At 33.4% G+C, this 21,367-nt stretch overlaps 4 protein-coding genes across 8 annotated transcripts; 1 reads left to right on the top strand and 3 right to left on the bottom strand.

The window, feature by feature from the left end:
* Positions 1 to 69: 69 nt before the first annotated feature.
* On the bottom strand, positions 70 to 3,374 carry LOC113498619. 2 transcript variants are annotated; one of them, XM_026878698.1, is made up of 3 exons: positions 2,967 to 3,374; positions 530 to 621; positions 70 to 386 (listed from the first exon to the last, which is right to left on the bottom strand). In XM_026878698.1, the coding sequence occupies exons 1-3, from the start codon at positions 3,076 to 3,078 to the stop codon at positions 78 to 80; spliced, it is 513 nt and encodes a 170-aa protein (XP_026734499.1). In that variant the 5' UTR covers positions 3,079 to 3,374; the 3' UTR covers positions 70 to 77. The 2 variants fall into 2 exon arrangements, with proteins under 2 accessions (XP_026734499.1, XP_026734498.1); XM_026878697.1 differs by having other exon boundaries at positions 831 to 3,348.
* A 70-nt stretch (positions 3,375 to 3,444) lies between these two features.
* On the bottom strand, positions 3,445 to 5,347 carry LOC113498620. The gene is made up of 3 exons (XM_026878699.1): positions 4,897 to 5,347; positions 4,443 to 4,522; positions 3,445 to 3,744 (listed from the first exon to the last, which is right to left on the bottom strand). The coding sequence occupies exons 1-3, from the start codon at positions 5,000 to 5,002 to the stop codon at positions 3,523 to 3,525; spliced, it is 408 nt and encodes a 135-aa protein (XP_026734500.1). The 5' UTR covers positions 5,003 to 5,347; the 3' UTR covers positions 3,445 to 3,522.
* Positions 5,348 to 8,347: 3,000 nt separating this feature from the next.
* On the top strand, positions 8,348 to 12,866 carry LOC113498715 (protein max-like). Of its 4 annotated transcripts, none has more exons than XM_026878837.1 (5): positions 8,349 to 8,552; positions 9,504 to 9,572; positions 10,070 to 10,180; positions 10,567 to 10,690; positions 11,043 to 12,866. In XM_026878837.1, the coding sequence occupies exons 1-5, from the start codon at positions 8,511 to 8,513 to the stop codon at positions 11,210 to 11,212; spliced, it is 516 nt and encodes a 171-aa protein (XP_026734638.1). In that variant the 5' UTR covers positions 8,349 to 8,510; the 3' UTR covers positions 11,213 to 12,866. The 4 variants fall into 4 exon arrangements, with proteins under 4 accessions (XP_026734639.1, XP_026734638.1, XP_026734637.1 ...); XM_026878836.1 differs by having other exon boundaries at positions 10,070 to 10,195; XM_026878838.1 differs by lacking the exon at positions 9,504 to 9,572 and having other exon boundaries at positions 8,348 to 8,552; positions 10,070 to 10,195.
* Positions 12,867 to 16,773: 3,907 nt separating this feature from the next.
* On the bottom strand, positions 16,774 to 17,927 carry LOC113498776. The gene is made up of 2 exons (XM_026878919.1): positions 17,006 to 17,927; positions 16,774 to 16,898 (listed from the first exon to the last, which is right to left on the bottom strand). The coding sequence occupies exons 1-2, from the start codon at positions 17,403 to 17,405 to the stop codon at positions 16,774 to 16,776; spliced, it is 525 nt and encodes a 174-aa protein (XP_026734720.1). The 5' UTR covers positions 17,406 to 17,927.
* Positions 17,928 to 21,367: the final 3,440 nt, after the last annotated feature.

Genomic DNA, 21,367 nt, shown 5'->3' with positions numbered 1-21,367 from the left:
TATCATGTTTCCATAAACTATTTCTAATTCCTCATTATTTATTTACAGCTTATTTGGAAAATGATTAATATTTATGTTTACGGCAAAGGTTGTGCTAGAGGTGCTTCAGTCAAGAATCCAGAAACAGTGGTGGTGGAAGCGGTAGTTGAAGAAGTGGTTGTAATCTTGGTCTCTGCAGAGGTATCGTTCCATTGATTGTAAACTTTGGAATGATTCACATTTAGAGAGTAGCCAATAATTCCAAAGGGTATGTTGAGAAATGGAAACAGTATGTGGAACGTAATCGTGGACTCAGTGGCATTGTATATTATTTTTATTGGCGACACAAGGCTTATGTACTCCACTCTCAAGTAGGTAAATTCTTTTTCCAAATCTTCTCTGGGTTCCTAAAAAGCGTTCCTAAGGATTATCAACATTTAGTTATTTGTTCTCTTAATAAGGGCAGGGATAGTAGTGCTGCCAAGTCCCCCCTCAAATTATTTTAAAATTAAGTTTGAAAATTTGTTAAAATTATTAGGAAATCGCTTACCGCTATGGTTATATTGTGTATGTATAGTGGTGTGAAGGGTGGGATAAAACCCATGCGTGTATACGCTATTTCCTCTCCTTCCATATGCATACCTTCACATAAATTTTTAATTTAAGTTACTTTTACTTATTGAAATTTTGCTATTTCATATTCGACATAAAGATTTTGTATTAATCTTGTAACGTGAGCTCTATTTCAGTCCAAATGTCAATCATTAGCAATCAAAATTGGGATTTGTTATATCGAACGAATTTATTTTCAAACGTTTGCAAAGAATAGATATCTTTAAAATAATACATACCTGTTTCAAAAGTCATAAAACGATGCGTTGAGTTGTAGCAGTGTATATGCTCAAGTAACAGCAGAAATAATAATGGCAAAAGCACTATTTTATCGTTCATTGTCTTGTCTGAAGATGTATCTAAAGCAGTTTTACCAGTCCTAATTTGTCTGTCAGTGAAAACATAATTGATTTTAACCATGAAAATTGCAATTATAGTTCTTGATTGAACCGAGTGTCGCCTTTTGTTTTGTAGGTAGGTATTTTGCACATTTCGTCCCATTTATCGTCTTAAAATAAGATGCAGAAGACCCTGAAGGGATCTGTGACATTCCTGGCTTGGGTAAATAGTTAATGTGGTCATCAAATGAAAACACTCTGGAGACCTGTCTTTTTGATTTTTTTCATGAGTATTTTACCTTACGACGAGGAGTGGAGTCTCCAAATCTTTCTATTTAAAACGAACGCACGTAAATGTGATTGTAAATTAAATAAATCATTTTAGTTGTACTTTGGGAGGACCTAACACTGGAAATGAAAATGTCGTATTTTAGTGCCGCGCAAGCTCCTACCACCTATTCTTAGTACCTTTTTAAGCGTTAGCGTTTAAGCGAAAACGTTATAACATGGTCATGTTTATAACCCAACCATGCGGTTACATATTGCGTAGCGGACTTAGCCTAGCCATTGCCCATTGTGCAGGTGTTACCAAAAAGGGAAAAAGGGTATTAAAATCCATGCATTTTTCAAAACATTCTATTTTAATAGACAAGTAATTACGCAGTATGATAAATGGTATTAATCCTTACTTATGACATGAGTTCCGCACATGATTAATTCCGGTATGAGTTGTAGCTAACTTCATAGAATGACCAACAATTCCATAGGGTATAGTAAATATAGGAAATCTTACGTGAAACGTAATCAAAAACTCTTTTGTATCAAAGATAATCTCTACCGCTGACATAGGGCTGACATATTCCAATCTTAGATGACTGTACCGCTGTTCCACATCTCGTCTTTGAGGCTAAAATACATAAAATTTGTATAGCACAAAAGAAATATTATGTACCAATAGTAAAGAAAGTAGAAATTAGCGTAGTTGTATTGGGCTCGCTAGTAGGTTATTTGGTTTACATACTTTTGAATCACTTCGACGCCACACAGGTCTCACGCGAATTCTGCTCATGAGTATTGAATTTCTGATTTGATTTATCTGTTGTGCTGTTGACTGTACTTCCTTAACAGTTGTCAAAATTAATCTATAGATAAGCATTGTGTAGGTACATACCGTTACATTTTGAACGTGAACCGCTACGAATGGTTCTGTATACCCGGTTGTTTGGAACGACAATACCTCTCCAGCGACATGGGCACCTTAGTGTAAGTAATGTTTTAGTTGAATAAACGTAAAATAAGTAAATTTAGATTATGAAATAGAAAAAACAGCGAATTAAAACAGAAATTAAAAAATAAAGCTCACATTACAAAATTATACGTAAACAAGAGCAAGTCGGGCTCGCCACCGAGGGCTCCGTACGTACTTCATTATAAAAATGGTTCTATTATTGAATCGCGTACTTTGTATTGCGTTTTTTTTTTCACACATGCCTGTGGTCTATAATGAAGTTACTTGCAAAGTTTAATAGTTCATAGTCAACGGACAGTGAATCAAAAATCACGAGTTAAACACACTTGCCGGACTCAAGGAGTGAAATTGAAACCTGTCTGTCGCCAGGCTGTATTGAATTGTGATATCTTTAAGTTAAAATTTTGACATGACTTATTTATTATAGGCTGCCGCTACAACAATAAATAGGTAGTGAAAAAGAGGTGAAGCAACTTTGGCACGGGCATTAATTTGGCTTAATTGTCGATTCACCTTGATTTGATTGGTGATCAATTTTCTTTGCAATATTTTTAGCATTTTACGGAACCCTCAGTGTAAGGAGATTGGCTCGCCCTGTATGGTTTGAAAAACCCATTTTATATTTTACCTCCACGTAAAGAAGTACCCAAAAAGGGCCTTGACAGACAAACATATGGGAAACAAAGTGAGCTAAAAAGGGTTTCGCCAGGCCATTTTTATAAATATCTTAATTTTTAATTAATTATGCAACTGATGGTTTGATATAATATCTATTAATTTCTGCTTACCGTATTCGTAAAAATCGATGTAGTGGGAGGAGTTCATATGAGGTTCACTGTGTACATAACAGTATCGGCCGATATAGAGAAATCCTAATATGCACTGTAATATTTCCAACATTGTCTATAAACAAGCACTTTAGATGAGACATTGATTCACTTCACTCTATTCCTCTAGGCGAATTGATTTAAACCGTGGCAATTTGCAATCAAATTGTTATTTGTTTCTTCAAATACTTACGAAAAACTTTAAAGTGAATATTCTTTGAGTTTTTAGGTTGGCTTGACTTCTCTAATTTTGGAATATATTGTCTTGTAGGTACTGCTCATACATAGGTAGTAGAGAAATATTAATGAGTATATAATTTAATTTTTCGCGGGTTTTCCCTCTTAAACATTTTGAAAAAGGTATTCGTTACGTTAAAAATTCACTTGAATCTTTTCAAAACGCTACTTTGTATCGGAGGTTTGAAAAAGAAATGCAACATTACCTATATCTTAGCGGGGACTAAACAGCACCTAAAATATCACTTTATTTAATTTCTCAAAGAGTCAGTGACTAAACTTACAAAGCCGAAACTACTACCGAATTAGTAAAGTTAGCTAAATCATGGTTACAAAGTTGGTAGGTCGTTATGACGGCGTTTCCGATGTAGTGGCCCGTTGGGTCTTGGCGTACGACATGCATGTACTCATCGCCCAGAGTGAACTGCACTTGTGGGGGAGCTGTCCAGTCACAAACTGTAGTGACTGCCTTGTGCACTGTTGGCGGATTTACGCAGAAGAGCTGGAAAGGTTAAAAATGCGGCAGTCAGAAAATACGCTTGGAAAGAGTTTCAAGGTTGCAGGAAGTTTTCAATAATGAATAAGTAGGTTTTCTGAATATTGTCGATCAGAAAAATGTATCAGACTTTTTAAAATCAGTCAATTTCCAAATGTAAAGGACAAACTCAAAAATTAACGGATTAAGGATCCTACTTGAATATTTAAATTTATCTTTGAAATTTGAATCCGTTTTAACTTCGTCTAATCTGAGAAATGAATACTGTAATTGTAATCTAACTACAGCTATCTACGAAACTTAAGTCATACATCGATATCTATCTTGCTTGCTAAATATACCGAACATAAATGCTTATTTACAAACATACATTATAACATGAAGAGCGAGGACTTCATACTATCAAGATAGTGTTGTGCGTAGAAATAGAGTTAGGTTTGCTAGAGAGTTCAATGACTCCCATCCGTAAAACAAAAGATAACCCTTTGATATGAAGATCTACATACATAGTATACTCTGTTAACAAATTATTTGTATTTTTTTTAAAGCTAATTGTAGTGTTTTTCTATTGCTTTCGAAAAATTGTAGACATGGACCAAAAAAGGGGTTAGGAGGCCTATGCCCAGCAGTGGGAGGACAAGGCCTGTGGATGATGATGATGTTAGACGTTATTTTTAGGATATAAAATTAAATGTATCACTTACTTGTTGATAAGCTTCTCTTTGGCCTGGCTGAATATAAGCGATTGGGTAGTCATACTTAAACTTGGATAGGTAGTCTGTATCTGAAATTGGTAAAAACTCCGTAGAGATTGTATTGTGTGTACATTGAAATGTTCTACAAATCGATTCAATTAAGACGTATGTACGATTAATAAACTGCAATCGTAGCGGATCGGGAATGCGAAGAGACGTTCGATAAATGGCGATGAACTACGAAAGGTTTTTACAGAATTAAATCTTTATTGGCTCCATTAGATGGGTCCTACAGTATTAAACTTTGATTAATGGTACTTTATATGCCATACCTAATGAACATAATGGATATCATGTAATGAAAAATTATCGGCATTAGTGATAACTTAGTAGTAGTTAATTCTTGTAACAGTGACTTTTTCAACAATTTGTCCCCGCTAAAAGTAAAAAATATTATTCTTACCTTTAGTCACTTGTGTGCAATGCGGGGGCGAATAGTGTTTTTTAGATTTACCGCTACAACCAAACACGGCCAATAGAAAAATGAATATCATTAAATAACACTTCATCTTGTTGAGAATAAACACAATACTGGCTAACTATTTACTTTATTAACAAATGTTACGCGTTGATTAAAATGATTCAACAGTTGGTTTTTAGGGATCCGTAGTGGAACTAAATAACATCCGGTGTTTAATCGACGCTGACGTCCGTCGCCGGTCACTTTAAATTGCTACTATGGAAACAAATAATGAGACGCAAATAAAACTACCCGAGCCACTCAGACTAACCAATACGGATATTTTATTGATTCTGAGTGGGTAGGGACTTGTTGTGAACCCCGTGCCGAAAGTATGAACTCCCGAATTGTTTCAAAAGTCATTTAAACAGAGTCGGCGCACTACACTTTTCATAGTGCCATCTCATTCCCATATCATCAGTCACAGTGCATAATTTTAATGATGTCGTGCAGCAAAACGTATTGGGTGGTTCATAAATTAACGCCATAATCATTATCTGTTACGTACTTTATTGGCTAATAAGTTGTATTTCCTGAGATATTTTGTGGTGTGTTCTTAAAAAGTTGTAAACTGAGACGACATGACCGGCCGCTCTAGCCACCGAGCAGGCTTTTACTTCAATCGTACCGTCTAGACGGACGTGCGTCTACAGTACGGTCAATATATCTTGACGATTCTATCTGTTATACACTTTATGTAAGGCGGAGACGTCTAGTACAACCCAATAAACTTATGAAAAACGTGTGTAGTACTTACATAAAGGAGGTGTGTGGGGTCTGGAGGGAGACAACCTACTTTCAGAGATCATAAATAAGTTTCAGATATTTTATATTCGATTATAATAGGCTAAAGGCTTAGAAGAATGGCTCAGATAAAATTACTATACGGAACTATCACGAGAGTTGTTTATGATTTCATAAATATTTCTTATCAGAACCGTCGGGTATGCCACCATAGTGACAACACGTTAATTAATTGGTTATACTTACTGAAAATATGTCTAGACGTTTGTATCTATAATCTGATAGAAATAAAAATTATTATTTAACTATAGGCCTAAGTAGAAAGCCTCGAAAAATCCGTGAAGTACCAACTGAATCGAGTTATGAACTGAATTTTAACTCAGTTATTAAACTATTCCCATTTAATTAATTATTATCTCTGTATCAAGTGTAGGTCAGTGTTTTTTTTTGCTTTGGCTCCTAGCATGGCAGAGGTTTTATGTTGGTGCCTGATGAACACTCCAAAGGACGTACCTTTTTGTTTTTATTTACCCGGGGAAATCCTAATGGACTTTCTCCGCCCTGGGCCCCAATTCGGCTATTTACACGGCCGATAAATGAATGAAATTTGGCTTAAAATGACAATTTACGTAGGTATTCTCTTAAACATTTTTCTACACAGTAATTGTAAATTCATTATGGGACGGTACACTCAAGGTCAATACAATTAACTTCTAATAATTGTATTGGCAAAATGGTTAAAAGAATAATAAAGAATAGGTATATTAATCCAATTGCCATTCATTCATCGGCCATTGTAAAATAGTAGAATCGGGGCCCTGGGGAAGGTGAAGAGTTACCTGACTTTTACCGGCTAAAACCAGGAGTGCTTCACCCTTTCCTTGTACCTGAGACCAAGGGGAGCGCGATCCAAACCACCGCAATAGAAAAACGTACTACCTACCTTGAGCCTTATTTTCAATGTACAGAACAAGTTCATTAATATTTTATTTCATGGATACCCTAACCGCCGCATATTTAACATAATTGTAATCAGTTTCACCTTTAACTTTGTTCAAATCATACAATTCCAAGAATTTAATAACTAGGAAATTTCTGTTTATTGCAAGTTAGAGGAAAATTGAACAAACTTATGTAATTTCTGTATCTTCATCTTCCGTGACGTTGCTGTCTTCGTCTTCGGAAATATCTTGATTTTCATCTTGAATATCTAGCAAATTATACCAGAGTTCCGAGTGAAATAAAGCTGCTGTCTCTACTTCTAATTCTGCAGCTTCCACTAAAATATATTTATTTTTGTCAATATGCTTATTGTTTTTCTTATTTCATAATAATACTTATACATTCGCGAGGATGACAATCGTTTTCTCACTAGTATTTATTTATAATGTTTGCCTATTTATTTTGGACCCAACCGCAGTCTTTAATCTAGAGCTGACAAGTAAAACGTAGGTAGACTAGGTAGGTATACTAGGTATAATAATATTATAGATATTATACCTAGGTCGAAGTCGAAACTACTCAGGCAATCCCGATAGTTAAACGTGAGTAAACCGTGTTGTGTCATTATAGCATAATATTTTAGTCACATCTTGTAATCCTCATTGCAATATCATAGATAAATTGTTGTAAATTATATAAAGTCAGTAGAAGGCTTTGTTAAATTTAAAAAAAAATTGTGTTTCATCAAAATGCTTATGCTAACAATGGCGCCGTTTATTAGGTATATGAAAACTTACATCGCAAATTTAAAATTACTTCAACACTTTTTTTCATTCTTGCCATATCAAACTCCATTTCTGTTTGAATTTTATCATAAAACTCCGAACTGTTTACGTCGATATTATGAATCTCATTTGGTTTATTCTCCATTTCTTAATTGTTGTTTTTAGGAATGAAATAAAACATTTTAATTTTCCCGCTAACACTACTGCATTGTGTTTTTTTTGTACACTTGGATATTAAGGCTTTGGGTACTACGTAAATACATAGAGCAACAAAAACATTTAATAATATATTTTTTACAAGTTCATAACAATTCAAGTAAAAGGAAAAGTTGTCTGAATGTATTATCTTAAAAATATATATTGTTAGTATCTTAGTTATTATCTAAAAGATAGAATAAGTTTAATTGTAAAATTGTTAGTTAATAAGATTAAGTCATTACGACCACAGACAAACTGTGCAAACAGTTTTGCGGGGTTTATGCAAAGCAACTATGTATAATGTAAACAGTTTAATAAATAAAAACATTTTATAATCTTCATTCTTGGAAAATGATTAAATTATTTAAATGCTAAAGAAATGTAAACCAAAAATAAAAAATATGAAAAATATGCTTACGAACGCGCTAAAAATTGTAAAGTTTGCTCCTCTTTTTTATTGTTTCATGGATAATGATTACATTTTTTAATATCAATTTAAGTAACTCATGGAAATACCATTAGGCCATTGACAAAATCTAAACATTTAGAAAAAGCCATGAAGCCAAAGTCGATAAGAGTTTAAAAAAATAATAACTTTCTTTATACTGCTTATTTAAAATGTCTTTACATTTTATTTGTAACTCTTTCTATCTTAGATATATTTGTATAGTGCTGTCGCGCACAGTTGTCACACAATTTAATTTACCAACAAAATTGGGTAGTTTTATCGGAACTGTCATTGTCACGCGTTTTCCACTCAATTTCGTTCTTTTGTACTGTTTGGAAAGGATAAATAACGCGTGTTTTGTATGATTTTGTACTAGTGCATTTCACTCATGATTGTTTACTAATAATTTTAGCCGTGCTTTAGATAAGAACTCTTTCAAAATGATGAGTGACGACGATCGTGACATCGATATTGAAAGTGATGTAGGTGTTTGCTTAATTTGACAGTTCATTGGGTTTGTGCTAAAATGAATGATTTCTGGTGTTTACGCGGATAATACTCATTGGCATAAAACTATTTTAAACGTTTTCGTTTGGGATGCTTTAGTTATTTCGTAACAATGCCTAATCTGAAGTCACATAGTATTAATTATTTACATTCCGATCTACGCAATATAAGTTCACCGTCTTGAGGTTTTGAGAGTCCTTGGGAGTCTCATTGCCCTTGAGTCGGTATTTATTAATAAATATTACTGGATTACAAGTAGGTGACATTCTGTGAGCTCTTATAATTAATGTTATTTCTATAATGGTCTACCATATACTTCCACAATAATGACCAATCATGGTTTCTAACAGAAATAAAACCTTGGGAATATGTATAGTGTGTCTGCACACTTAACATTCACAAAGCAACACATTGTATGTCATATTTATGTTTTGTGAGGGTCTGCAATCATCTTCAAGCATATGTTATTTACCATAGGGATAGAATTGACATGGACAAGTAGCGTGTTCTCGGCATCTTTGCAGTACAGCATTTATCAGATACTGAGGATTGTTTCAAGATATATAGCAATTTATTTTAGTATAATACCCAGCTTCAAGTTAGGGAGTTAATTTTAGCAAACAATTTTTTTTATATAGAGAGTCCATTTGATCCAACAATGTGAACCTTTTATACTATTTGAAATGTGAAAGTAGCACTGTCTGCCTGGTCCACCGTTAACACAAAACTACTTTACCAATTTAATTTAGATTGGTACAAGACCTACACTCAAAATGGCCTTGGACTTTTTAAGCAGTAATATCAATTTTTCATGTTTTAAAATGCAGATTACAATAATTGGGAATATGATATTAACTCTTGCAGTTCAGGATCCTTTCTTCAATGAGTACTTGTTGCATACTTATGAAACTTTTGCACATTTCCAGGCTGAAAATGACTCGGACTCTCGTTCACATGCTAGAAACAGTGTCGGTGGAAGTGGTTATTACTCACAGGTATGACTATGCCACTATTTCAAGAGTTGACACTTGAAATACTAATTAAGTCTCCAAGTCCAAGCCTCCGAGCCAGTCTTACCTACAAGATGACAAATACGCTTTACCCTTCATACCTTATTTGTCTATTATGATTATTATGAAGTACTATAACTTACAAACTTGAATATGTTATACAATGTCTGAGACACCCTTAAATCATCTTGTTTTGACACAAAGGCCCATGAATACTACATACTTAAATAAACTGCTTAAATCTATACTCCATTTTACTAGTTACCTAACTAAAAGCAAACAATCTTGTTGTGTATTTTTGTTTAAAACTCGGTTTCAATGTAAAATGTGACTAAAAACCAGTGGAAAACAAAAACGTCTTTTACCAATTCAAATATACCCCTAGAAGTAAAGACAAGATTGTTTACCTTTATCATTGTAGCTAACCAAATGGAGTATACATAATATTTAATTAACAACTTAACCTAAATTACATTTTACAGGCTGAAAAGAGAGCACACCATAATGCGTTAGAAAGGAAACGGAGAGACCACATAAAAGACAGTTTTACGTCATTAAGGGAATCGGTACCAGCCCTCCAGAATGAGAAAGTGGTATGTTCAAAAATTGTAAGCATTCACATTTTATATGTGGTATTGACCTTTTATTTTTATAGTCTTTAAGTTTTTTTTTATGATGTTCCATAAATAGTTGAGTGGTGTGCGAAATTCAAGGTTATGTGTACAGTAATCTATTAGTGTGTTTAAAATTCAAATGACTGCATAATTGCTATATTGTTGACTTAACATTGGAGATATTCTATAAAAAATACCATTTTTCATGTTTAAGGAACATCAGTGTTAAGAAATTACATTTTCAAATGCTTATAAAACTGATTAATTAATCTGAAGTATTTTGAAATTGTATTGTTTTAATAAATTGCTTTTTGGTATAATTTTTCAATCTTTCAGCATTTTATCAAATAGTGTTTTTATTTAAGGCAAGTCGAGCACAAATATTAAAAAAGGCAGCTGAATACATACAGTTTATGAGAAGGAAAAACAATTCACACCAACAGGATATTGATGACTTAAAGAGACAAAATACAATACTGGAGTCACAAAGTAAGTTTACCAATTTAATATAGAAGTACTGCATTAACGTGTTTTAGAAATTCAAAACTATTTAATAAGGCAACTGAGCACAAGTACCTTAAAAATACAACAGAGCTTATTTAGTGTTCTCGGATGCTATGGAGACGAAAAGGCTCCAAATAGTCAATTTGGCTCTATCCCACTTAATTTAATGTTAGGATTTTACGTGAGGAGCTGAAGAATCTAAATCCAAATTTTAACACACACATAAATAGTTGTGGGAAAGAATTAGCTTAATAACCTAATTAAAAATTCAACGTTCACATTTAGATATACATACATATGTACATAATTAATACAAAAATCTTGTATCCTCTTTCAGTACGAGCATTAGAGAAGGCCCGACAATCCGGCAACTACTCCGACGCTCACGAGCTAGGGCTCGGAGTCAAGTCGGAGGGCGACTCACATGACACCGACAGCTCGGACGGCGAGGCCACAACACGCCGCGTCAAGAAACTCAAGATCAACGGAGTCATGTCTAGCAATTAAGCCTGGTTGTGAGATGAACGTCTTGGCCAATGATAACAGATCACACATAAACTGTTAAATAAAGAATTACTTTTCCAATACAATATATTTTTGATACAGATTACATAAATTAGGTAAATGTCTAGAGTGTTAGTGTTTCGTCTAAATAGTAATTAATATTAAATGTGTACACTGAATAGATTTACTGAGAGTAACTTCTTTTAATCATATCTCTGTTGTTTTGTTTTGTATATAGTAAGAAATTTTTAAACCAGAGATTTTAAATGTTTTATGTACTACAATCTACTCGATATTGCATAATGTTAAATGTAAAATCATTAATGGAATCTAAGTTGTAATGTAATACAGATAATGTTTAATTTTGAGTAGTCTGATTGTAATTGTAATTTATACAGTACCGCGTATTCTTAGACAGCATTTGGTGTCCAGACATTTTATGCAATAGACAAACAGCGCTGTACCTGAGCGTATCAAAGGTTAGGCTAACAATTGTATAATGATGTCAATGATATTTGACTGTAGAAGAATTGTTTGACGTCATATGAATAAGTAAAAAGATGTGTCTTTCGAAGTAGCGACACGCAAGGAGGTTACTAACGTCTTAACCAGCCAAGCGAAACGAATGCAACATCGCGTGTCGAAAACGGTTGCATGGTTTTGTGCGAATGTGACACACTATAAAAAGAACAAGCTTACCAATTATTCGTTATGACTTACTTGGATATTAAGTTCAAATCCTAATGAACAGTCGCCCACCTAATTGACGTAACGTATTTAATAATACAAATCGAATATTACTTTACAAAATTATGATAAAAACAAGCTTAACTAAGATCTAATTTGTATGTGTCTGGGGCCTACTCAACCACTTAAAGTTTGCACCTGTTGGAAAGAGATAGAATAATACACGGTGTAGAAAGCTTTCTCTTTTCCACAACTGCAATAGTAATCTTTACAAACTTTTGTTAATTATTCGTGTATTAAAAGGCAGTCATTGCTGAGAGTGATTCATCTTTCTAACTGTTATGTAAGTTGTATTAGGTAATTATTACATTAAGTAAACTATACATTTTGATATCTATACACTTCATATTGAATTCTTGAATAAATATTATAATTATACTAACGAACGTATCTTAATTTCTATTGAAAATTGAACTTAATAAATGATATTATTATCATGTTGTATTTTTAACCCGATTACGAACGATGGTGGGTTATTAATTATGTATAAATTAAAGATACTGAAGTGTTAGTATAGGTTAAAAACAAACGTTAATGTAATTTTTCACAATCAATGTGAAACGAACCATTGACCTACAAAATAATTAAATGAGTTAATTACAGACACTTGTTTTGACAATATTAAGTGTATAGAAAATAAGTTTTAGTCTTCTTGAACAATTTATTAAGATCAACACAAATGCACTATACTTTATAAATCGTAAAAACATCATTGACCCTATATATTTATAGGAATAATGTGCAATATGTGTGTTAGTTAAGGTTATTTTTTTATTTTTTATGTCATTGCAAATAAATGTTAGGTATAAATATTTTAAGTGATTAAAGTTATTGTGAACCTTCGGATAATGTGTTTGTTCTCGAAGACTAAATAGTTTTAACTAAAAATATACATAAATACTCTGTTAAATGTTGGTTTTAATTTTCTATCCACCCTATTAACAAACGTCAACGGGTTCTTGTGACATTGGAAAGCTTTTGTGCAGCCATCAAAGGTATGATAATTAAGTTCCAAAGTATATAATTTCATAACTCTTGATAATATAATAAATAAGTAATAAAACAAATTTTCTATTGATAATACTATTTTACTTAGGTATTTAACTTTTTAGCCAGTTCCTTTCCCCCACAGAAATCGCACTATTACCGTATACCAAAACATGTAGGACTTAAAGTTGATAAAGTTGTTGATTTACCTACTATTTATTATTAAAATACTTACTCAAATAGTTTCTCTACCCATTGAAATTACTGTACATAGTTAATTTATCTGAAAATACTTCATTTTATTGTAGTTGTCCTATATTTATTGCTAACGTTAGCAGATTGCGTGGGATCGCTTGCTATGCAATACTTCGTTTCGCTTGTTTTATTTCGTTTTCCCTGATCATCTGTTAGCCGGGTATTTCGGTATTTGCCGGTTTGACTGTCGGTGCTCTGAATCAGCAGTTTTCGATAGTTGTTGATTTACTGCGCTAATTATGCTAGAAGTATTTTTGCTGTTTATATGGAATTACCTAACTGGTTATGCGTTATTTTTGTAACTATAAATACATTTTCTTTGAGTAATCACACAAAACTAAAGCTTTGATTCGTTAAAATCGAACAACAAGATTGATTCCCGCGGTTTCGTCCTTATTCTGTCTCTCTCTGCATATGTTGGCCATATCGTTGTGTTGCACATAAAGCCTTTCTCGAGTCTATCGAGAAAGGCACTTAACACAAACAACATTTAATTTAAACTCTTAGTTTTTTGAGGACAGAGAGTAGATTTCAACAAAACAATGAAATTTCAGCTCCTTATTAATTCATAATACCTAAGTAGGTAGAAATATATTCAGGTAATTTAAAGACGCTAGGTACTACTACCTCCTCGGCTTTTGACACCTACTTTCTACTACCTACTAAGCATAGCAACACGTTTTACTTAAGGAACTACTAACCTATTCTTCCAGCAATGGCACCACCAAGATCTCACGTTTTAAGAAAAAGTACCTAATAAGGCTCTCACGGCCGCCCCATGAGTTATCCTTTTCTTTATTACCAAGGTAACTACGACCTTTATAGAAATAGCAGTAATTCATATTACCTGTAAGTAATCCTTTTGTTTGCAGGCTTAAGCTAAGCCCAGCTAATTTTATTATCTGCAGACTTATTGGGCTAGATTTCGCGAAGTACTGATTGGTGGTTGGTAGCCTTTTGTTTAGGGGGGACTCTTTTTTCTCACGTATCGCCGCACTCTAGGGTAGGAAGCGGTTAGTGTCAGGCGAACTTATATTTATTCCTGTTTTAAGTTTTGGAGGATAATATATCTATACACTACACAGATTGACTTAAAATATAACGTATTTTGAAGCAGTAAAATCCTGCGTTTGGCCTTATTGCGTCGATCTGATAAAAAAACATTTAATTATGTTCTAGGAATAACTTTGCAAATAATTACTAATACAATCAGTAATAGTAACAGTCATAAGTATTAAGCTAATGTAGGTACCTTTGATATACCTACAATAATTGTTACATAATTAAAACGTTAACAGGGTTGTAAGTTTAATTTATCGGTTGAGACCTACATTTTGCATAATCTCGTTTTTCTAATATCGAGTAATATAACGAAACCTTAGGCTTATTTTCACGGTAAAAAAGGTTGTAGACAAAAACGGAATTTATCCACCTAAAGCCTTTGATTAAAGTTATAATGAATTGATTATTTTCTTCATCAAAATAAATGCATAGATACAGAACGCTTACTCTCGAAACTGATTTGGTTATGTTATTTTTATTTTGATTCGGTTTTCGATTCGGTCCGGAAATGTTAAAGTTCCTCCTAGTATCCTTCTAAACCAAGATCGATACGCGAGTCCGTTATACTTATTATCGTCGTAAACTTTCAATCGAGCATATTTCCAATTCGTACTATGATACAAATCAGTGCTAGAGTATTTTTTCGGAATCAACTTGATCTCGATTGGATTGCAACAGAACTCAGTTATGTCGGAAGAAAGCCTACAGACTCATAAAGCCCCGCCATGTTTGTGTGCCACCTCCCTCCATATTAATACTAGCTGTGCCAGCAAACATTGTTTTGCTATACAAATTAGTTCGAGAGAATTAAAAAAAAGGGAGTATGAAAAAAAGATTTTGTCCGATTTTTAGACCTACACAGAATTTTATGTGAATCTGTCGAGTTGGAGGAGGTACAAGGACTACAAACACCGCGACACACGAATTTTATATATTAGATTGCATTTGCAGGCTCCAGGGCCGTGTTCAATTGCATTTCCACAACTGCAATAAAAAAAACTTTTAGACGCGGCGTTCGTCCACTACCCCATACGATATTATATTGTTTTTACCTGCCCCAATTCAAAGCCTAAAGTAAAATTGTAAAGACGAGCTTTCAATTGTTTCTAGATTACAATAATGTTTATTAGTTCTCAGTTTAACACCCTATGTAAACTTTTTATGGTCCTTTGCAACAATAGGATTTAAAAACGGTATCCAATAAGTATATGACTGGTTTAAAAGAGGACTTTAAGTCGATCATTGTTCGGATTATTTTCGTGTGCCACTAGTTCATAGTATTTTAAGTAAAGATGCGTCAAAACTTATTGATCTTAATGTTGTGATTCCGGCACAATACCTTAATTCCAAAGTGTGGGAGTATTTTAAAGTAAATACCTACATAATGATAAACTTTACTAGCTCGGTTTAGTTATATCTAATGCTAGAGAGCATTTAAAAATATTTAATAAAAATAAAACATTTATTATTAAGGCATATTTATAATCACGTAGTTATCACCTAGTTCGTTCGGATTTTATTGAATTTGTGTTAAAGATATATACTATTCTCATTACTAGCTGAATAATATTAAAGCTGTTGGTATGATTCACTCACGTCGCGGCGTAGCAACTCGTAGCAGCACGTAGGCATCACACTGCTACGTAATTACAACTCGTTACATTTAACAATAGTAATTGACTACCTAATCGATTACCAGAATATTATTATTTGTAATTTATAATGTAATTTTTTGACAGCTAATTATCGGTTTCCACTGAAATCGAACAAAAGCGTGCTAATCGGATTAAAGCATCGACATTGCACAGATTACTCTTATTAATTATGACAGTGGCAACATCAATAAGTGTACCTGGAATAAACGTGTTCCAGAATAGATAATTCCCTACATTTCTAGGAAAACCTTTAACGGTGATACTAATTGTGGGATGATAAATGAAAAAAATGTTTTTGCTTTCATTTGACATGTATTTAATTAGCTGTTTCAAAATCCATTCGTTCGGTACTTCGCAGTACAATCACAATGAAATTAATTAATTACAGCTGTTAACAATGTCAAAATACACACAAATCACAATTAAATAATCAAGTTACAATTAATACAAAATGTATTAAAGAAAATTATTTAAAGTACATTTTATACGAAACGTTAATACATTTGACAGTCGACGCGTTAATGGCTACATTTTGTCATTAGTATCGCTTTAAAAAAAGGAGTTATGGCTGAAAACATAAATTACCAGTAACATGCGATCAACCGTAAAATACCGCCTGAATACATTAAACAACCTATTTTAAGGAGTTCCTTAAAGTCTATCTGTCTCCACACCTTAACGTGTAACTTATATAAAAGACAGAGACGGCATGAGACTTTAAAGAAATTAAGTTGGTAACAGTATTCGGCTGTATTATTCCAATCGTTTCAATTCACAATTAAGGATACATGCAAATAACAGAAACACAATTCAATTACACAGTCAAGAGGTCAGATTCCTTGGAAGATCACTGGGGTTTCAATATCCTGAGATATCCTCAAGTGGATAAGGTCTCATTTGTTCTTCAGGTACGGTATCGAGAACATTCATATCCAGGAGTTCTGAGCCAATTATATCGTTCAGCAAAATTTTCTCGGTGTCAGCTGGAACAACAACAAAAAATGTTAGTTATGGATCTATGTCAACTTCTGCATCTTGATTTTAGAGGTTACAGTTCACAATTACAGAGAAATTAAAGATTGTTACTTACTTAGGAAGTCCAGGGTCAGTTCTTGGTCCAGTATCAAATCGCATTCTTCGGTGTTCAAATCGGCAGCAGGCTCCATAACATGTAAGACAGGGGGACCAGTTTGAACTGGCTGTTGGATGGCCACATCGGGAGGTTCTTGAGGCGAGATTATGGATGGGACTTCGACCAGCGAGCGAGTCAAGGTCTCCATACAGGGAACTACCTGTGTTGATGTAGATGGAAAGTCCCAATTGGGAATAATGGCTGCATCCTCAGGGTTTTGCGTGTCGTTATTAAAAAGTTGATTGTACAATTCTGATTGCATGTCTATTTGTGCTTGACAGATGTATTGTGTTTCTTCAGCTTCCACTGGGATTTCTTCACTTGGTGTGAAGTAGTGGGTGTCTTCTTGCGAGCACATTTGTGGCGGGGACACTGTGTGGCTTCGTAACTCTACGCCGGAATCAGATGACGTTTCTGATGCTTTTCGAGTTTGAGTTTTTGCTCGTTTTTCTTGTTGGAAGTATTCGGAATTTGGATGTTCTGTCCGTTTTCGCTTTTTCGTCTAAAAAAATTAAAAACATTAAGTTAGCAGTTGTCATAGAATGGATTAAGTAAACGAGTTCTTTGAAGGTGTTGTGTAAACACTTACCTGGTTTTTCGAGCATCTGTTTTCGGCGTAGAAACTTTGACCATCCTCGTAGTTTGAATGTGATTGAACTGGAACCGTGTCCTGAAAACAGTACAACTTTTAGTACTAACCAAAAATAGAATTAATTTTCGAGTTATCTGAATAATGTCAAATTAAATAGAATCATGTATTCAAGTCATACGTACATTATTTCCTTCATCTAATAATTCCACACCATCGTCGTCGAGACCCAATCGGCTTTGAAGCATTGAAACTGAAAATAGAAAGAAAATTTAGCTAAGAACTCTACAAAAACTCCATTGGACATTTAAGGTTTAGATACATACTTTGTGACTCTAGGTTAGAATTGATGCGCACCAGATCTTCTATACTGTGTGACGGGGTCTTTCTGGTGGCTGTCTGGAGTTTAGTAATAACTGTCGCTAAGAGGTCTGCGTTAGAAATCTGAAGAATAAAAAAATAAAATTTAGAAAAAAAAGAACACAACAGCTTTAAATTGTGATGCCAAACGAAACAAGCCTTATCATAAGGCATTGGAAGTATTCGGAAGTGTTAACTCACGTTGCTATCACAATTCACAGCGTCAGCTAAGTCCGCCATTGCCTCAGCTGTTTCATTGCGTCTTTCTCTTTCATAGTGGGCATTCCGGGCTCGTCGTTCTTCCTGTAAACAAACAAACATTAGTTTCATGTTACTGTACCGATAGATATATATAACCATAATTTAAGGGGTATACTACTTACTAGAGAAAGCGGGACCCGATTTTTTCCGGCAGGTCTGCCGCGACGTCTGTATGGTATGTCTGCGTCGCTTTGTGATTGCTTCTAAAATAAATAAAAATATGTTAACATGACACAACACATAAAGATCTAGTTCAAAAGAAAAACAAAAAAGTATTAAAAATAATTTTGTTTACCTTGTTGTTTCCCATATTGTTCACTTATATTTTTTTAAAACACTTATCTAATTTTATATTTTTTTATTTAAAGTGTTAAGGGATGGTCTGCACTAATTAGCGACAAACGAAATAATGAGACGAGTAACATAACGATTTACTTTATATACTTACCTGCGTACGCGCAGGTTTGGGTGCAAGGGTTGGGTGGGGGTAAGATTTCGCGTGCCCTGATTGGCTGAGCGCTCTATTGTTTTAAGATTAGCTGAATTCTTGGACTGGTTCGTAAATACATGTTAAGCTTTGTAAGGCTTTTATTAAGGTTTTGTTTAAGTCAACAATAGGATTGAAATAGGCATCCAATAGGTTTATAACTCGAATACGGGTGGTTGCAATGCGGTGTGGAAGATTTACCTTGAGTGGATTTAGTTTTTAAAGTATTTACCAGTATTTTATTAGAAAAGTTTCTTCAAATATTTGTCTGCAAAGAATTTGTACTACCGTGGATTTAGAATTTGGTTGTTCGATAAGCAAAACAACGTTGTTATATAGTTGGTTATTTAAATACGTGCATTTTAGGTGTAAACTTTTAGAGAAATAAACAACCACATAACGAATAGAAAAATATTACACGACATACGGACAGAAAACACGAAATACAATGATACAGGATAGGATAGGCAAAGTTTGTAAACCACCCATACTAAAATAGAAAATGATTTGGGCACAATACAATATTTCACATACGAACGTATATAAATGTTTTTTTAATTGATGATAATAGTTTTAATTAATGCATAATTTGAAACTGATAAGACTGGTAACATTCCGAAATAATTAGTAATTATATGAAACTGATTAAATAATTTAATTAATTACTACTTACCCCTTTATTTAATTTATCATGGACGCCTGATTGATTCCAATTCAATGTCCATATATACGAGTAAATTCAAAGTTCAAAAGTTGATTTCAAAATACGAAGTAGCACAAAGAGAAATAAACCTTATTCTATCAAGAACTCTTCCTATAACCCATACATTTAAAGCTTTTTGAAATGATACAAAGTCCTAAAAATTTCAAAGAACTTTGCTTTCATTATTAGTATTATTACCATCCGTCTTAGTACAAGCCGTCACAGCCTTGTACAACACCCAAGTGTCAAATATACCTGTCCCTTTGTCGGCTAATCCCCTACTGATCTATTTAATGACAATAGCTCGCTAATCCGCTAATAACTAATTATAAAGAACTTGCACTTTTTATTGTTCTGTGCAAATGTTTTGTTTTTAATATTCGTAATTAGAACAATAGGTGTTATGAGACCTCTCTACCTGAGTATACAACCTTTTTGGAATTCCCGAACCTGTTTTAAGAAATATAGGGTGTTTACTGCAATAAGTAATATACCTAAGTTAAGGGTGTTTCTTCTAAATTATGACGTAGTTTGTTTATACTTTTTAGATATGTAGATATATTTTCGGGGGAAAGTACAATAAAAAGGTTCATTCACACTTAGAATATTTTAAATAGAGCATAAGTTTTGCGTGTTGTGTATATGTGTTAACAAGAAAACAATGCTATGTATAAACGTGGCAATCGCGTGACGTAATAAGTAAACATTGTGTGAAATGCCTGCACGCGTAGTCGTGTAGCTGAATTGAAACAACGATTATCGTAGCATTGCTACGAGCTGCTACGACGCCGCTACAGTTTAATGTAGTTACGAGCTTAACGTACCTTGCGAATACTTTACAAATTAGACCTTCACGTTAAGTTAAATTTCTTTTTTTTAATAAAAGCTAATTTCGTAAAAAGTATGGGTTATTTATTGAAAAGTGAATGGGTATTTATTGGGAGTACTTTTTGCCTTTCTCCTAACTAAGTAACAGAGTAGTGTCTAAGGTTTACGCCTAGTTTTTTTAATATCAATTTATATCTTAGATTGAAGAAGGACTTATTTTGCAAATTAATTTCATTTTTATTTTAAACACAAAAGTATTACCTACACTTTAAAACAAATAAACGGAACTAAGTTAAAAATTGTGAAATCGGATAACCGCTAATCAAAAGTTAACTTCAAAATGTAAATAAATAATAAAATACAAAAGATAAGTTAAAAAAGCAGTAATTTATTACCTTGTTGTTGTCGTTACAGATGTACTTTACAAACAAACAGTACTATTGTCTGAGATTCAAACTAACTTCGTTTAAATCGGTTAAGTTTTAAGCGGGCGCTAGATAACTTAACATTCAATTTATTTAAAAGCTTAATTTTATAAACCCATTAAATCGTTGTTGAATTGACGTTATCGGGAAAATCATCTAACGAGAGTCTTACAGTGAGATCATCATCGTTCATTCTTCTGTCCTTATAACCTTTTTTTTTATTTGGTGTCTTTTGTAGCCTGTTCTGTTGCTGGTCTTTACAGCCACATCGTCTTTCACACAATCCATCCATCGTTTCTTTGGTCGTCCTCTTCCCCTATATCCATCCATATTTAACACCTTCCTTAATTAATCCCACTATTATATTACAAGAAAAGTTGGGCTCTGACAAATGTATCTGATTTCCTAAATATTATAGTTTCATCACACAACGAAATAACAGTACTCTAAAGTTTTATGTCCAAAAACTGTTTTATGTTTTTCGTTTCATCAAAACAAAAATATTTACGTAAATGACCAAATTCTTCAAATATGATGTCAACAACTCTTGTCCCTTTGGATCATAGAGCAGAATGTTTTCTTTGAACGTACCGCGACCACTTTGTTGTTTTACATAAAAGTCATACTTAAATAAATCCGAATTGAATAAATGCTTGTCCTCTAAAAT

The sequence above is a fragment of the Trichoplusia ni genome, chromosome 11 (genome assembly GCF_003590095.1).
Source record: "Trichoplusia ni isolate ovarian cell line Hi5 chromosome 11, tn1, whole genome shotgun sequence".
Lineage (NCBI taxonomy): Eukaryota > Metazoa > Arthropoda > Insecta > Lepidoptera > Noctuidae > Trichoplusia > Trichoplusia ni.
This window is presented reverse-complemented; position numbering and strand designations above follow the sequence as displayed.

Bases quoted from the DNA above. Each gene is read 5' to 3' on its own strand.
- LOC113498619 (XM_026878697.1), bottom strand. From the start codon at position 1,092: ATGGGACGAAATGTGCAAAATACCTACCTACAAAACAAAAGGCGACAC. The intron at 622-830 runs GTATGTATTATT...ATTTATGTGAAG, and splicing joins TTTTATGACTTTTGAAACAG to GTATGCATATGGAAGGAGAG. The intron at 387-529 runs GTAAGCGATTTC...AACGCTTTTTAG, and splicing joins TACACAATATAACCATAGCG to GAACCCAGAGAAGATTTGGA.
- LOC113498620 (XM_026878699.1), bottom strand. From the start codon at position 5,002: ATGAAGTGTTATTTAATGATATTCATTTTTCTATTGGCCGTGTTTGGT. The intron at 4,523-4,896 runs GTAAGAATAATA...TACCAATTTCAG, and splicing joins TTGCACACAAGTGACTAAAG to ATACAGACTACCTATCCAAG. The intron at 3,745-4,442 runs GTAAGTGATACA...TAACCTTTCCAG, and splicing joins AAAGAGAAGCTTATCAACAA to CTCTTCTGCGTAAATCCGCC.
- LOC113498776 (XM_026878919.1), bottom strand. From the start codon at position 17,405: ATGTGCTCGCAAGAAGACACCCACTACTTCACACCAAGTGAAGAAATC. The intron at 16,899-17,005 runs GTAAGTAACAAT...TTGTTGTTCCAG, and splicing joins ACTGACCCTGGACTTCCTAA to CTGACACCGAGAAAATTTTG.
- LOC113498715 (XM_026878836.1), top strand. From the start codon at position 8,511: ATGATGAGTGACGACGATCGTGACATCGATATTGAAAGTGAT. The intron at 8,553-9,503 runs GTAGGTGTTTGC...GCACATTTCCAG, and splicing joins ACATCGATATTGAAAGTGAT to GCTGAAAATGACTCGGACTC. The intron at 10,691-11,042 runs GTAAGTTTACCA...ATCCTCTTTCAG, and splicing joins TACAATACTGGAGTCACAAA to TACGAGCATTAGAGAAGGCC.